This window comes from Pteropus vampyrus, unplaced genomic scaffold (genome assembly GCF_000151845.1).
Source record: "Pteropus vampyrus isolate Shadow unplaced genomic scaffold, Pvam_2.0 Scaffold276, whole genome shotgun sequence".
Classification (NCBI taxonomy): domain Eukaryota; kingdom Metazoa; phylum Chordata; class Mammalia; order Chiroptera; family Pteropodidae; genus Pteropus; species Pteropus vampyrus.
In genome coordinates this window covers 1,711,166-1,724,837 of record NW_011889057.1, presented here as the reverse complement: position 1 = coordinate 1,724,837, position 13,672 = coordinate 1,711,166, and the positions used below count along the sequence as shown (strand labels likewise).

At 53.2% G+C, this 13,672-nt stretch overlaps 1 protein-coding gene across 1 annotated transcript in view; it reads right to left on the bottom strand.

The window, feature by feature from the left end:
- ITGA5 (integrin subunit alpha 5) overlaps nt 1-13,310 on the bottom strand; it is a 20,968-nt gene extending 7,658 nt beyond the window's left edge. The window contains exons 1-16 of the mRNA XM_023520753.1: nt 13,016-13,310; nt 6,808-6,938; nt 5,357-5,469; nt 5,110-5,230; nt 4,855-4,916; nt 4,719-4,764; nt 4,359-4,484; nt 4,106-4,150; nt 3,921-3,964; nt 2,123-2,179; nt 1,885-1,937; nt 1,376-1,584; nt 891-1,082; nt 623-668; nt 358-459; nt 80-163 (exon numbers count right to left, since the gene is read on the bottom strand). Coding sequence (XP_023376521.1) covers nt 80-163; nt 358-459; nt 623-668; nt 891-1,082; nt 1,376-1,584; nt 1,885-1,937; nt 2,123-2,179; nt 3,921-3,964; nt 4,106-4,150; nt 4,359-4,484; nt 4,719-4,764; nt 4,855-4,916; nt 5,110-5,230; nt 5,357-5,469; nt 6,808-6,938; nt 13,016-13,245 — 1,661 coding nt within the window. The 5' untranslated portion in view covers nt 13,246-13,310. The remainder of the gene's footprint in view (nt 1-79; nt 164-357; nt 460-622; nt 669-890; nt 1,083-1,375; nt 1,585-1,884; nt 1,938-2,122; nt 2,180-3,920; nt 3,965-4,105; nt 4,151-4,358; nt 4,485-4,718; nt 4,765-4,854; nt 4,917-5,109; nt 5,231-5,356; nt 5,470-6,807; nt 6,939-13,015) is intronic.
- Nucleotides 13,311-13,672: the final 362 nt, after the last annotated feature.

The following is a 13,672-nucleotide window of genomic DNA, read 5'->3' as shown; positions in this document are numbered from 1 at the left end:
ATCTGTCTCTCCCTCCCAATCTATTCAAAGAGAAAGGAGGTGCCCAGGTCCCCAGCCCCTCCATCCCTTGTCCCAGTGCCTGAGAGATTCAGACAGTGAATCTTTACCGATGGAGTCAGGAACGTGTTTTCCAGAGGCATTGAGGCAGAAGCTAAGGTTGATGCTGGAGGAAGACCAAGAGGAAAGCTGGTGTATCCAATTGGAACAGGCATCCTATCCTCCACCTGTCTCCCAGAGAGACCCTGACTAGGACACCTCCATCTGTCTCCTTCTGCAGACCTGGTCTCCCTGCCCACTCCTAGGCACAGAGTGAAGTATCCCAGACTTGGTCTTGCAATTTCCTAGGCCCCAGCTCACCAAGCCACAGGGTTTCCCTCCAAGCTGCAGCTTCGCTCCTCTGGGTTGAACATAGCAGGGAAGATGGTGAGGGAGGCACTGGCAGACACGATGGGGCGACCCCTGCCAAGAGTGGATGTGAGGTCAACGGAATTAGAACTCCTCTGGAACCTGGGCACAGGAAGCTGATGCCCAAGCCCCAGGATCCCAATGTCCTTTATACACTTTCCCAACCTCAGCCCTATTGAAGAATTCCCCAGATCCCACTTCTCCCAGAAGTTCATACCTGTACACCACAGCCTTGTCCACACCAAAGGATCCCACAATCAGATCTGCAAGAAGTTAAGAAAGCACTCCTTACAGCAAACCCCAAGTCAGGGGCCTTCCTTCCTAACCCCCTTGCAGTTTCATTGCTTCAGGCCAAAAGTGAGGGGACAGCGCCATCTGGTGGCACCATCCACAACAGCAGCCAGAACCTTAGAAAAGTGCAGAAGAGGAATTGGAGGTCTGTGACCAGGAATTCTAAGGTGAAAGGGGCCTCAGGCACAACTCACCAGGGTATCCGTTGCCATCCAAGTCTCGGCCTCCTCGAAGGGCAGAGCCAAAAAAGTGTGGCGTGTGGCCAGCTGCCCATAGGGGCAGCAGAACCTGGGAAGGCTTAGAGCCCAGGCCCCCTATGCCCCCAGGGAACACAAACACCACTCCTTGCTGTGTCTCCCCACCAAAGGGAGCCCCAATGGCCACATCTGCAAGACACACAACACACATCAGTCAGCAGGCCAGGAATCCAGGCGTCCAAATCTTTACCGCCAGACCCCAGGACCCGGAATCCTATTTTTCCCATCTGTCATTCCCAGTACTCTAATCTCTTCAAAGCCCCAAGACCTAGACATTGGGTTAAAGTCCACATACCTCCCTGAGAGTCACTGGGGGGTTGAGAATGCCAGCTGATCTGGTTATCTTATTTGCTCTCCTCCCAAACCCCTTCTGGCTTAGGCCCTTGACTCTTCTTCAGCTCCTTGGGTTCATGGTTACTTACCACTGTAGCCGTCCCGGTCCAGGTCCCCCAGGGGTGTCAAGGAGCTTCCAAATCGGCCAAACTCATCATGGCCAGTGAGGGTGAGGGTGGGCGTGGGCTCCATGCCCGTCGGCTGCTGCAGGTAGACATAGACCCTGCCTACCTCCTGAGGCCGCCCATCTGCTGTCCTCTCCATGAGCAGCGGAGCCCCCACCAGCAAGTCATCCAGCCTGGGCATAGGGGAAAAATCCAGGCATCCTGAAACCCCAATTTCCTACCTCTCCTCCCCAATCCTAGTGCCAGGAAGTCTCATGCATCCTGGATCCCCGGCTCCCTCCCACCCAAGTAAGAAGACCCGATGTCTTCTGGTCTTAGCTCCAGGCTCTCTCCTTGCCCCTGAGCAAGGGGAATGTGGCACAAGTGAGGAGAATCCAGGGGGAAAAGCCTGGAGAAAAACTCTCCTTGCATTTTTCTGTCCCACCCCACTCTTCCCTCCTGGGCATCATGGTGTGCCTTTTGCCACTACTCACCCATCTCCATTGATATCTGAGACAGCCACTGCATAGCCAAAGTAGGAGGCCATCTGGGATGGGGGACAGACGGACAGCTCTGGGTCAGGATTAGGGGTCAATCAACGGGATCAATAGGGGCTTTGGGAGGAGGTCGGAGACTCCAGGGAGACTGAGAAGTTGGGCTGAGCTTATTGGGTCAGGACTGGGGCCTGGTTGGCAGAGGGCCAAGCTGGGTTGAGGGTGGGGATGTCCTCACCTGTTCCCCTGAGAAGTTGTAGAGGGATCGAATATCTGAGCCATTAAGGATGGTGACCTGAGGATGAGGAGATATGCCATTGGCCCCAGACTCCCAGACTATCCCATGGTTGGAGGGCAAATGGGTACAGGCTACCTAGGAGCAGGTATGCCTCGGTGACACAGACCACTAATTCCCTCCTGAGCTTTGCCCTCACATTCCCATCTCTATGTCAGTAGCTCGGTCTCACAGCTACTTCATTTTTTTTTTTTTTTAATATCACTTGTCCACTACTGTCAGAGTTCATATTTATCTGTTTATTGTCTATCTCTACCTACCAGAACGGAAGATCAATAGGAGCTTGGTTTTGTTCTTTGCTTTCTCCCTAGAGCCTAAAGTAGTGCTTGGTAAGCACTAGACACTTAGTAATTATTAGTTGAATGACTGAATGCACACCGAGGCCTGAGTCATTTCCCATCCTCCAGCCGTCCCAAACCAAACACTCATGTCTCCCCTATGTCCTCCGTAGTGGCTGGCCCCATCAGTCTTTTGACTCCTTGCTCTCTTCCCCACTTTCATGGCTATTACTCTGGTGGGAGCCCTCTCACAGGACTGCTAGAGAGCCTGCTGGCTGTCTCCCTGCCTCAGGATGTCCCTGTCCTCGCTGTGGCAGATGGACTGATCGCCCTCAAGTAGATCTGGGAGGGACACCACTGGCTCGGAAACCCACGGTGGTTCCCTGCAGCCGCTGCCCAAAGTCTCAACTTCTTGGCTGGTCCTCTGAGGCCCTGGATAACTGGCCCCAACCCGTCTGCTTTTGCTCAGCCTTTCCTTATTCTCCTTATCCTCAATCAGCCCACGAGTCTGCTAAACTGGCCTGAATTTTTTTTCTTTTCTTCCATGTCTTTTTTCATGCTCCTGCCTAAGGATGCCCTCTCAACTCATCTCCACTGACCCTTCACAGAACCTTCTCTGATCCATACCTGCCCTGGAAAGGAGGTTATTCCTTTCCCTAAACTGCTATACCATCTTAAACACTTTTCTGAAATTCATCATAATGCAGAAAGAATGCTGACTTTGGAATAAGACAGATCTAGTTTTAAATCTCTATCCAGCCACTTACCAACAGGGTGATCTTAAATAACTTACTTGGCCTCTCAGAGCTTCAGGTTCCTTGTGTGTCAAATGTGCATGGTAATAACTATCCCCATCAACTTGTTATGAAGAATAGGAATCATGAATGGACAGTGCCTGATGCACCAAGGTTGTATGTACCTTATCTTACATACTCGATTAGAAGCACCTTATGAGATGGGATATGTCTTATTCATCTTCTTATCTCTTACCTTGCCTTAATAAATGTTAATTGCATGAACTCCTATGACATTCTTATCTGTATCCTTTTTAAAGCTTTTGTCATGGTCTAATAATAACAGCTATCAGTTGTACACTGCCTAACAGTTCACTGAGCACTTTCACATGCATTATCTCATTTCATCCTCACAAGAGCCTTGTGAGTTCAGAACTATTATTATCCCATTATAGAGAGAAGAATGAGGCTCAGAGAGGTTAAGTAGGCTCACGGTTTTTACAAAACAAGGCGGAATACGAATAAAAGAACAATTTATCTGGATTAAGTGCTAGACCTTGAACCCAGGTCTGACTCCAGAGCCCGAGCTCTGATCCACTTTTGAACCCTCACAAACTGCCATGCCGTGTGTGTGTGTGTGTGTGTGTGTGTGTGTGTGTGTGTGTGTGTGTGAGATTAGCCAGGGGCGGGGAGGGGAGAGGAGAAAGAGAGGGTCGGGCTGGGTCTTACATAACCATAGGTGAGGTTCCCTTTGGGCACTCCAGCAACAAAGTCTGCAAAGAGAAGAGAAAGTTGTGGGCTGAGGGTGGGGAAAGGGGAGTCAGAGAAGAATGGTAAGTGTCTCAGTTCCCGTGGCCGCAGGCCCTGGGTCTCCATTTATCCCTTTTCTTGGCCCCAGCCTGGGACACACTCACCTTCTGTGTCATCACCACTGAATTCACCCACGGCCACAGAGTAACCTGGGGGACAGGGCAGGTAGATGTTAGCATTCCTGCTTTGGGGACCTGTCTGCCCTGGCCCATCCTCCAATCCCGTTCCCATGCCTTCACAGTCAGCCTGCACGTGACAAGTATGGCAGAGGGACTGGGGACGCCTAAGTGAGAGAAGGGAGGCAAGGGCGTGAACAAGGACAGGAGTCCCTGAGTTTCCTCCCACTTGCAAACTCACCCAGATAGCTGTCATCATAGATGGAGCTGGCCTGGCGAGTCTGCAGCTGCCCCTGAACGAGGTTGATCAGGTACTCGGGGTAATAGGATTCTGCAATCTGCTCCTGGGTGGCGGACAGGATTTGGCCTGGGGAAGGGGAGGAGGAAGGGATGGACGGAGGAGGGAAGAGAAGGGGGCACTGGGGGATTCCTGGGTAGGATTTCAGAAGTCTGGTTCAAGGAAGGGAAGCTTGTGGAAGGTGGTGGGAGAGGACATGTAAGTCTCAAGAAAGGGAGGGAACGGGGGTGGTGATCTCAGGCTGGGAGCAGGGACGAGAGGCCTTGTGCCAGGAGCCTAAGGGACAGCAGAGGAAGGACTTACCTTGCCAGAAATAACTCCCTGGTCCACCCAGGACCACACGCCCAGTCTGTGGGGGGAAGGAGGTGAGTCTTCCTCTGGTCCGGATCCCTCTTTGTCCACCACCCACAACCACCTCCCTCCCAGATCACCTTCTCACCTTGGTAAACTCGGCACTGAAGCCCCCTTGGCAGTAACCCTGTCCCGCTGCCCAGCTGAAATCTGTGAGGGGAGGAGGTGGTGGGAAGGATGCCTGCACACATGGGTCACGCAGGAAAGAAGAAATTGGGGAAGGAGGTGGGGGAGAGAACACGAGGAAGGACCTCCCCGGACACACAGTGAGCATAAAGCTAATGGGGCTGTGGGGACTTGCGTAGGGAAGGCAGGCGCAGGCACGTGCCCCCTCTTGCCCTACCTGAGCGGCAAGGTGCATACTCTAGGATTCGGGTGAAGTTGTCTGTGGAGAGGTAGCAGGTGCCCACGGGATCGCTCAGAGGCTCCTTCTCTGTGCGCCAGCTATACAGTGGAGCGCAGGCCTGGGAAGGTCCGGGAGGAGGGGGCTTCAAGTTTAGTCCAACGGGAACCCCTCTTCCTCTCTCCACTATACCCAACCACTGCCCCATTTCCTAGCCACCACCCTCCTGAGCCTGCTGGCCCCTCACCAAGATGGAGGAGCCATGGGCTCGAACTGTTGCTCCAAACCACTGCAAGGACTTGTACTCCACAGGTTCCTCTCCCTCTGGGATGGAGAGTGAGGACTCCAGGATCCGAGATCCTTGGGAAGTGAGAAAGAGGAGTCATGCGGGCAGTGGGCCCTGGCACAGCCTCCACCCTCAGCCTGAGGACACCCAAATACTTGAAAGCCTTGAGTCCCATGACGCACTGGGAGGGAGAGTGGGGAAGGGTCTTTAGACTGCTTCGCGTAGTCTGACTCACCCTTCTCCACACACCACACGCACGCACACACACAGTTACATGTGTGCATACACAGAACCTGGGGTTTCTAGAGTTGCCTTCTCCTGGTCCAGCTGGGCCAAGGATGCTCGCGGTGAGGTGAGGGCAGGAGGGTAGTGGGGGAAGAATGGCTATTTCTCCAGCAGGTAACCCTCTGGCTGCACTTCTCTGCTCCTAGGCCTGTGTCTTTAAGCACTTTGTTCCTTTCTTGACCTTTCTCACGTCTCTTGATTGCTGTCCCCTTATGTCTCTCTCTCTCTGTGCATCTGTCTGTCTCTCTTTTCCCAAATCCTAGCTCTGTCCTGTAGGACAGCTTTTTTTATTTCTCTGATGCTCATCGGACTCTCAGGTTTAAAAAAAAAAAAAAAAAAGAGCTCTGCCCTGATCCCCCACTCATGGTCTTCACCTTCCTATGCTCTCCTCTTTCTCTCCCCTCATTCCAGTCTTTATCTCTGGAGCCAGACTGCTCACCTTCATGTCTTTGCTCCACCATTTATTAGCTGTGTGGCCATGGACAAGTTACTTAACCCCTATTTCCTCACCTATAAAATGGGGACAATACCTCATAAAGGATTAAGTGAGTTAAGATAGGGAAAATGCTTACAACAGTGCTGGGCACAGAGCAATTGCTCTTGAAGTGTTACTTGTTATTGTTGTTTATCTCTTGTCTCCATCTCTCTCCCTTTCATCTCTGCATCTACTCCGGATCTTGAGCTCCTTGAAGGCAGTGGCTAAATCATGTTTCAATCCCCTACAGCCCCAGCACAGTGCCTGGCATGCAGAATCACTTAGTCAGTGCTTAGTTAAATGAATCAAATAGTCTGTGTGGCTCTCCCTGTCTTTGTCTGTGTTACTGCCCTGGCCTCCCTGAGTTGTGGGTGATTCAGGGGAAATGAGAGCCACATGTTTCTGAATCATGCCCGCCCTCCTTGGGTTGGGCCGGACTGGGAACGTGGTGTGAGTGCCACAGGGAGCCGCTGCACGGCTGCACAGAGCTGGAGCACCACCAGAGCATCAGAGTGCTGGGAGGGCACGTGGCCAAGGAACTGGGCAGGCTCTACCCCACGCTCCAGGCACCACCCGGGGCTGCCTAGAAGCCGCAGCTCCAACCCCCCAGGCCCTCCCTGAACTTCCCAGGCCTACCAAGGGGGTTGGTTACCTTTGCTGTCAAACTCAATAGGGGTGCACTGTGCCAGGCTGGTGCCCCAGGGACAGAGGTAGACAGCACCACCCTGCAGCACTCCTGGCTGGCTGGTGTTAGCCTTGGGTGCTCCCACCAGCACACTGACCCTGTGGAAGGGAAAGGAGAGGCAGTTCAGGGCGACTCTTAGCTCTTCTCCAGTCTCCTAAGACAGGAAGGACCCAGGCGTCTGGGCCAGAGGCTGGCTGGGGGTGGGGTAGATGCCCCCCGGGTTGTATTTATATCTCAGAAGATACCACGGATGCCAGAGGCACGGGCTGGAGTCAGGCGGTCCCCATGTGCTGCTGTCACTAACACAACCCCTCCCCTCCTTCTGCCACTCTCTCTCTTCTCCTACCTTCCCCCTGTTATTAAAGAGAGAAGGAGCCAGAGTCAGTTCTGGGAAGGGGAAGAGAGGCCAGAGGTTCCGGCCCCAGCTTCTCCATCTCCCCTATGGACCTGCCAAGATTGGGTGCACAGCCTTGGAACTCAGGGTCCTCTCACCCAGCCTGTACCCTCTTGTCCTAAGCCAAAGCCTTTCTCTGGGCCAAGACCCAGGCGTCCGGCTGCCCAGCCCTGGGGCGTGTAGGAGGAAAATGTGAGTCTCGGAAATCAGGCAGTAGAAGTGGAGAGAGGAACTGGAGGATGGTGAAAACAGATCGTTCTCCTGGGCCTGAGCCTGTGTTCACCCTGGGCTCTGGTGTGGACTTCCCCATCCTGGCTGGGTCTCTGTCTCTCAGGCCTGAACCCCTTTCCTACACATCATCTCTAGGAGCCTAAATTCGGATCCTGCTCTCCTGGGGGTTCTTACTTCTGGACGTGGTCCCTCAGTTCTCCCTGAGATGACGAGGAGAGGTTTACCTTTGCTGGGTGTAATAAGTAATGGAGTGGTCATAGTTAAGGTCTTTGGGCAATCTTTCTACCTTTGGCTCTGCCTCAGCCATTCCTGGGTTCCTTGCCTCTGAGGTCTCCACACAGCTGTCAGCCTTCTTGGCTTTCTCCTCCAGATCTCCCATGAGGACTGCATTTGGCATCTGGGGCAGCTGGACCAGGCTCCTGGGCTAGTGTCCCTGCCAGTCTTGGCCTCCACTCTCCTCCCATACCTGCCTCTGACACCGCTTCTCAACTTCTCTGTTCCTCTGTCCCTGTGTGTGACTGCTTGCTCTCTTCGTTGCAGTTTTCGAATCTTCCCTCTCTCTTGATCTCAGATCTTGGGCTTCTCCATCTCTATCGATTTTTGTCCCCTTTCAACTTTCAGCATTCTCGATACTCACACATGCTCTGATTTTAGGATGCCTTCTTCAGCCTTTCTTACCAGGAAAAAGTGCCTAAGTCGGGATTATGGCAGAGGTCACACAAGTGAGGGTGTCTTCCAAGAGGACCCAGTGTGGGAGGGGTCAGAGGGATGGGGTCCAAGAGGAATAGGGAACACCAGAGGCAGCAGCTCCAAGGGACTGAAGTGGGCGTGAGGAGTGGGCTAGGAGGGCCAGAGGATGAGAATGGAGGAGGGAGAAGGCCGGGCCCTGAGGAATAGGGGTGGAGGACACCGAGACTGAGAGTTCTTGGAGTGATAGGGGCTTCAGTACCAGCATCAGTTACCCTGGGGAAAGGAAATGTTTACTGCCTGTGGCTTCCTGTCTGTTTCCAACCTCTCACTTCTCCGTTTGTCTCCCACCCGCTGGGCCCCACCCCTGTCACTCAGGCATTACATCGGGTTGGGGGTGGGGGATGGGAGCTGGCACAGGCACAGTGACCTGGTTGGTTGCGAGGCCCAGTAGGTGAGGCTGGTGGTGGAGAGAGGTTGCATTGCCCCAGGGCTGTTGGTGCAACCCTCCCTTAGCAGGGGCAGCCCCAGAAAACAGCTGTGGTACAGGAAGCAGTGAAAAGAGCACTGGACCAGGAGTTAACACCGGATGAGGGTCAGGTACTAGCTCAGCGTGGACTTGGGCCGTACTCTTTCTTTCTCTGGAAGAAGTTGAACAGGCTATCTCAAAGTCTCTGGGAGATCTGGTATTCTATTTCCAGGAGAACATAGGGCTATAGCCAAGAGACCCTGCTCCCACTCCCAATTTTTCAACACCCCTTGCTCCTGGGGAGGAGCTGAGCCTGAGTGCTCCTGTGATGGCCTGAGGAAGAAGCCTGGAGTTTGACAGGGTTGGAAGGTGAAAGAGAGGCCTCATAAAGCTTGTAAAGCCCACAAGCTCATGGGCCAGGGGCATATGTATTGTAACTATATGAAGGCTCAGCAGATCTGGCATGCAGGCAAGGGACACAGACCCAGACCCAGACATGCCCCCATCACCCCTGGCTTATACCTAAGGGTTCAATGGCCCTTCAATCCCAGCTCGAAAGTCAGTCCAATAGTGCCCTCCCCCATGTGCTGAGCGAAGTGTCTTGTGTCAGGGATGGCACATCGCATAGCTTATCCTGATTCCCCCACTCTTAGTTCCCGCCTCCTAAATCCTGCAGCAGTTGGATCTTCTTAGGGGTCCAAGAAGGTAACAATGGAAGGTCTTTGGGCTATTTTCGATATTTCAGAAAGCCTAACGGAAAACATGCATTTACCTGATAAGGCAGCCTGGACTAATTAAAACCTCAAATATATTTACTTTTGGCTAAAATTATATCAACTCATGTAGCTCTGATTGGCAGCTATATGTCTTCTTGTGTTAACTTCTAGTTAATAAAAAAACAGGAAAAAAGAATTAATTGTGCCTTACAAAATGTAGTTTGGCAGATAAACTCTTATAAAATATACAGTCCAAGTGAAGAAATAATTGCTATAATTTATTTCGAAGCCTCAGAACCTTGAAATTCTAGAACTGGTTCTTGGAGACACAGACTCCAAGATGGAGGCACCGTAGAAAGCTTCTACTTGTTTAAAGACTTTTTCGTAGATGTCTCCGGGCTGCCACGTGGAGTAAGGAGAGGCTAGTTTGGTCATCTTCTTTTAGAGCAGCCTCTTTTCCCTGTTTTATATAGAATGGTAAGATATCATTTGAATTAAAAAAAAAAAGAAAGAAATAAAAAAATCTTTAGTTAAAAAAACCCTATTGATAGAGTCACATGTCCTTATTTTACAGATGGGAAAACCAAGCTCCAGAGAAGTTAAGTAAATGTCCAAGGTCACTCAGAATCCTTCCCAACATAAGAACCTAATTCCTAGGCCAGTGTTCTCATCTACCCTGTTGCCAATTTATCCCCTCCTTTCCTCTCCTCTCCACTATCTCCCTAGCCAGGCTTCTGATTAACCAAGATCCTGTTCAGTACGTGGTTACTGTTTGACTGTGTTGGCCTGACAAGGTTGAGAGTAGAGAGTAGCAAGAGGACCAGGGCCCAGCTCCTGCAGGTCTGGCCAGGGCAGAGGAGGACACCTAGTTCTGGATCCCCCAGTGTATTCTCAAAGGAAATTGCCTCCACGTGTGGCAGTACCAGACGTGAAAGGAGTGGGGAGGAAGGCTGGTGCACCTTTCCAGCTCCTGTTCTAGGCCAAGTCACTTCCCGTCTCTAAGCCTTGGATTCTCTACCCATAAAACGATGGGGTTGCCCTTGAATGGTCCCTAAGCTAACTTCGAGTTCTAAACTTCTATGACTCCTAAAGCTTGGTTTATACATAAAATAAAATGGGGCAATGATGCTTTTTCTGCCTAACGCAAGGATTTTTGTAATGATCCAATGAAAAAATTGATATGAAAGTGCTAAGGAATGTGAGAGACTATTATTACTATCACTGCAAATAAGAAATGGAGGAAAACTTAAAGAGCTAGGTGGTATCTAGGGAGGAGAGAAGCAGAGACAGAAAACAGCCACCTCATAACAATCATGCCTCCCATGTATTTGATCATCTTCTATGGGCCAGGTGCCTTTTATATATATTGTCTTGTTTAGTCCTCGGAACAATCTCATATGTTAGGCTTCTGATTTTTATGAGAAGACCAGGCTCCAAGAACTTAAGTAACTGGTCCCAGGTCATACAAGGAACAAGAGAGTGATGCAGTCAGGGCACACACCCAGCTCTGCCTGACTTAAGGCTTGGCCCTTTCCTACCACGCAAACTCTCTTGTGCTCGCCCTGCCCTTACATGCTGTTTTGCTGTCCATAGCGAGAAGTGATGCAGAGGGACCAAAAACACTGAGGCCCTCCTCTTCTCCAGCAATGGCCCCAGGTGAGGGGCTATGTTTGTCCCCTGTGGGCAGGAGGTAGACAAAGGCCCAGCTGTGTGGGGAGAAAGGTCACTAAGGAGGTGGAATATTCAGTCCTACACTAAGAGAGTAATGTAAAGAGAAAATGAGAGGACCGCAAGCTGGACACCTGGGTTCTCTTGGGAGGAGAGATGAGCAGAAGGAAAGCGGGGAGGGATAAGAATGCAGGATCCTGTTTAAGAGGAGGGCTTTAGGGACTTTGGAATCAGGCCACGGGCCAGACAGACACCTAGGGAACCGGAAGTGTGTAAAAGTCCAGATGTTTTCGAGGAGTGTTTTAAAAGGAAGATGACACTCCTATTAGGTGGGGGGCGGGGTAAGAGGAAGGTTATCCAGATATGGGGAGGATTCCATCCCCTCCCTCTCTCCCTCTTCTCTACTCCATTAGGGTTGTGGTAAGCAGTTTGAGGGGGCCTTGGGGAGGCCAGGCCTGGCAGAGACTCCAGCCTAGGGTGATGCAATGGGGTTTGGGCAAGAGGCCAGGGGGTTTGGGTGGGGGTTGGGTGGGGACCTTGAATAGCTCAGAACCAACAGCTGAGGCCTAACCATCTTTCTTTTCTCCCATCCCAAGTCCTCCAGACAATAGAGAAATTTGTCCCCCCTCTTTAATTGAATTAGCTAGATTAACCCCTTTTCTCCGAAAATTAAAGAAAATGAGTAGAGTTAAATTAACTGTATCAGATGTAAAAACAGCTCACCTCTGACAGAGATCCTATCAAACCTTGAGATACTCGTAGTTGGAGTGGGGGTGGTGAGGGGGAGCAGTGGGAATCAGAGCCCAGAGATGTAGGAGAAAGGACCAGTTATTGTGGAGGATCAGGAATCCGGCATCTGGGAGTCCCTGTCCCAGTCCAGGAGCAGCTACCTTCCTCTCTTACCCGCCCCCCACATTTAAATAAACACCCCAGTTCCTCAGTTCTAATTCGGGTTGCCCCCTGACTGCGGGCTACCTATTTTCCAGGCTCTCAGTGTCCGGTCTGCTTGTCACCCTGATTAGCTGGGAATGAAGATCCTCCTTTGACCCTTCCCCAGTTTCTGATGTCCTGTGTTCAGACGCTAATCTTAGGCCCAGCGAGCGCGCGTCTCCCCAACTTCCGACCCCAGCCCCAGAAGTCCCGGTCTCAGTTCAGCTCCAGCCCACAAGCTACAGGAAATCAGCTTTTCTCTTCCTCCCCAGAGCGAGAGGAAGAGGGAAACCGCCCACCCCCATTCACGCGCGCACACACACCCCTCCCGACACAGCCGAGCACCCGCCCTTGGCTGAGCCCACCCCCAGCCCCGGCGCCACCAGTGCCAGGGTCCCGGGACTCTCCCCAAGTTTCAGGATCCCCTCGTTTGACCAGAGATTGGGGGTGGAGGGCGGAGTAGGAGACCGAAGAGAAAGGGGAGGGAGCCGCCGTCCCCCTCTTGGGTCTTTCCTAGTCTGAGTTGAGGGGGGAGGGGAGGATGAGGCTGGCCCCCGTTTAACCTCTGGGCTCCGACTCTCCTCTTAACTACACACAGTTCATTCTGCTCCTACCAGTTCTCTCTTCATACAATGGCCCTCAGGGGTCCTGAGGTCCCCCTGTGCACCAAAACGCCCTTCCTGGCCTCTGTGCCCCTTCTCCGCCCCCATCCGCCTGGGTCTCGGCAGCTCACAGAACTCAGCCGGACACCCTCTGCTCTCCATTCACGCGCCCTCCTCTCCCTGGCCCCAAGACCCCTGCCCAGACTTCTCTAGGTTGCAGCTTCGTGTCCTCTCCCCATCCCGCACATGTCTCCCCACTGATCTCTCTCAAACTCCAGGCCCCCCTCCACGCCGACCACCGTCCCCTCCCTACTCCAGCGTGGGCCCCCAACTCTAGCGTGGGCCCCCAACTCCAGCCCTAGTCCGTCCAAACCCCGCCTCTCAAATTCAAGTCTTGGTCCCCTCCAGACTCCAGCCGCGCCCCCACTTTCCAGGCGTCCCCCCTCCCAATATCCCGCCGCTAACTCTCCTCACTCACCCGTTTGTCCCCGGCCGGTAAAACTCCACCGAGAAGCCAAAGAAGGAGCCCGGGGGCCCAGAGAGCACTGTTGGGGCCTCCGCGTCTAAGTTGAAGCCCCCGACCCTGGGTGGCGGCGGCAGCAGTAGTAGCAGCAGCGGCAGCAGCAGCGGCAGCAGCGGGTGTCGGCGCCGGGGGCCCCAGCGCGGCTGCACAGAGTGGAGAGGGGACCTTAGCGCCCGGCTCCCCATTGCGCCCGCTCTTCCCTGTCCTGGGGCCACCGACCCGGAGCCGCTTCCTAAACCTCCCAGAGGCGAATGACTCACCGCGGGGAGGAGTTTGCTAAACTCCGGGCTGAGCCCTCCCCCCGCCTGCCGGGGGGGTGGGCGGGGGGGCATTCCTGGGTCCTTGGAACGCTGAGCCCGCGCCCCCCACCCCGAAGGGGCGTGGGGGGGCTGCACCTCTTCACTCTCCTCTCCCCAGCCCCAGCTGGAGGCTAGTAGTTTGCACTGGGTCAGACTGGGCGGGTTTGGGCTCTTCCCCCTCCTTCTCTCAGCTTCCCCCACCTTCCTCCCCACTCCTTTCCAGATGTACAACGTAAACGCTCGGAAAAGGAGTCGGAAAAAGGGAGCGGAGGATTTCCTAATGAGGAAAGGAATCACCTCTGAAGGGCGGAGG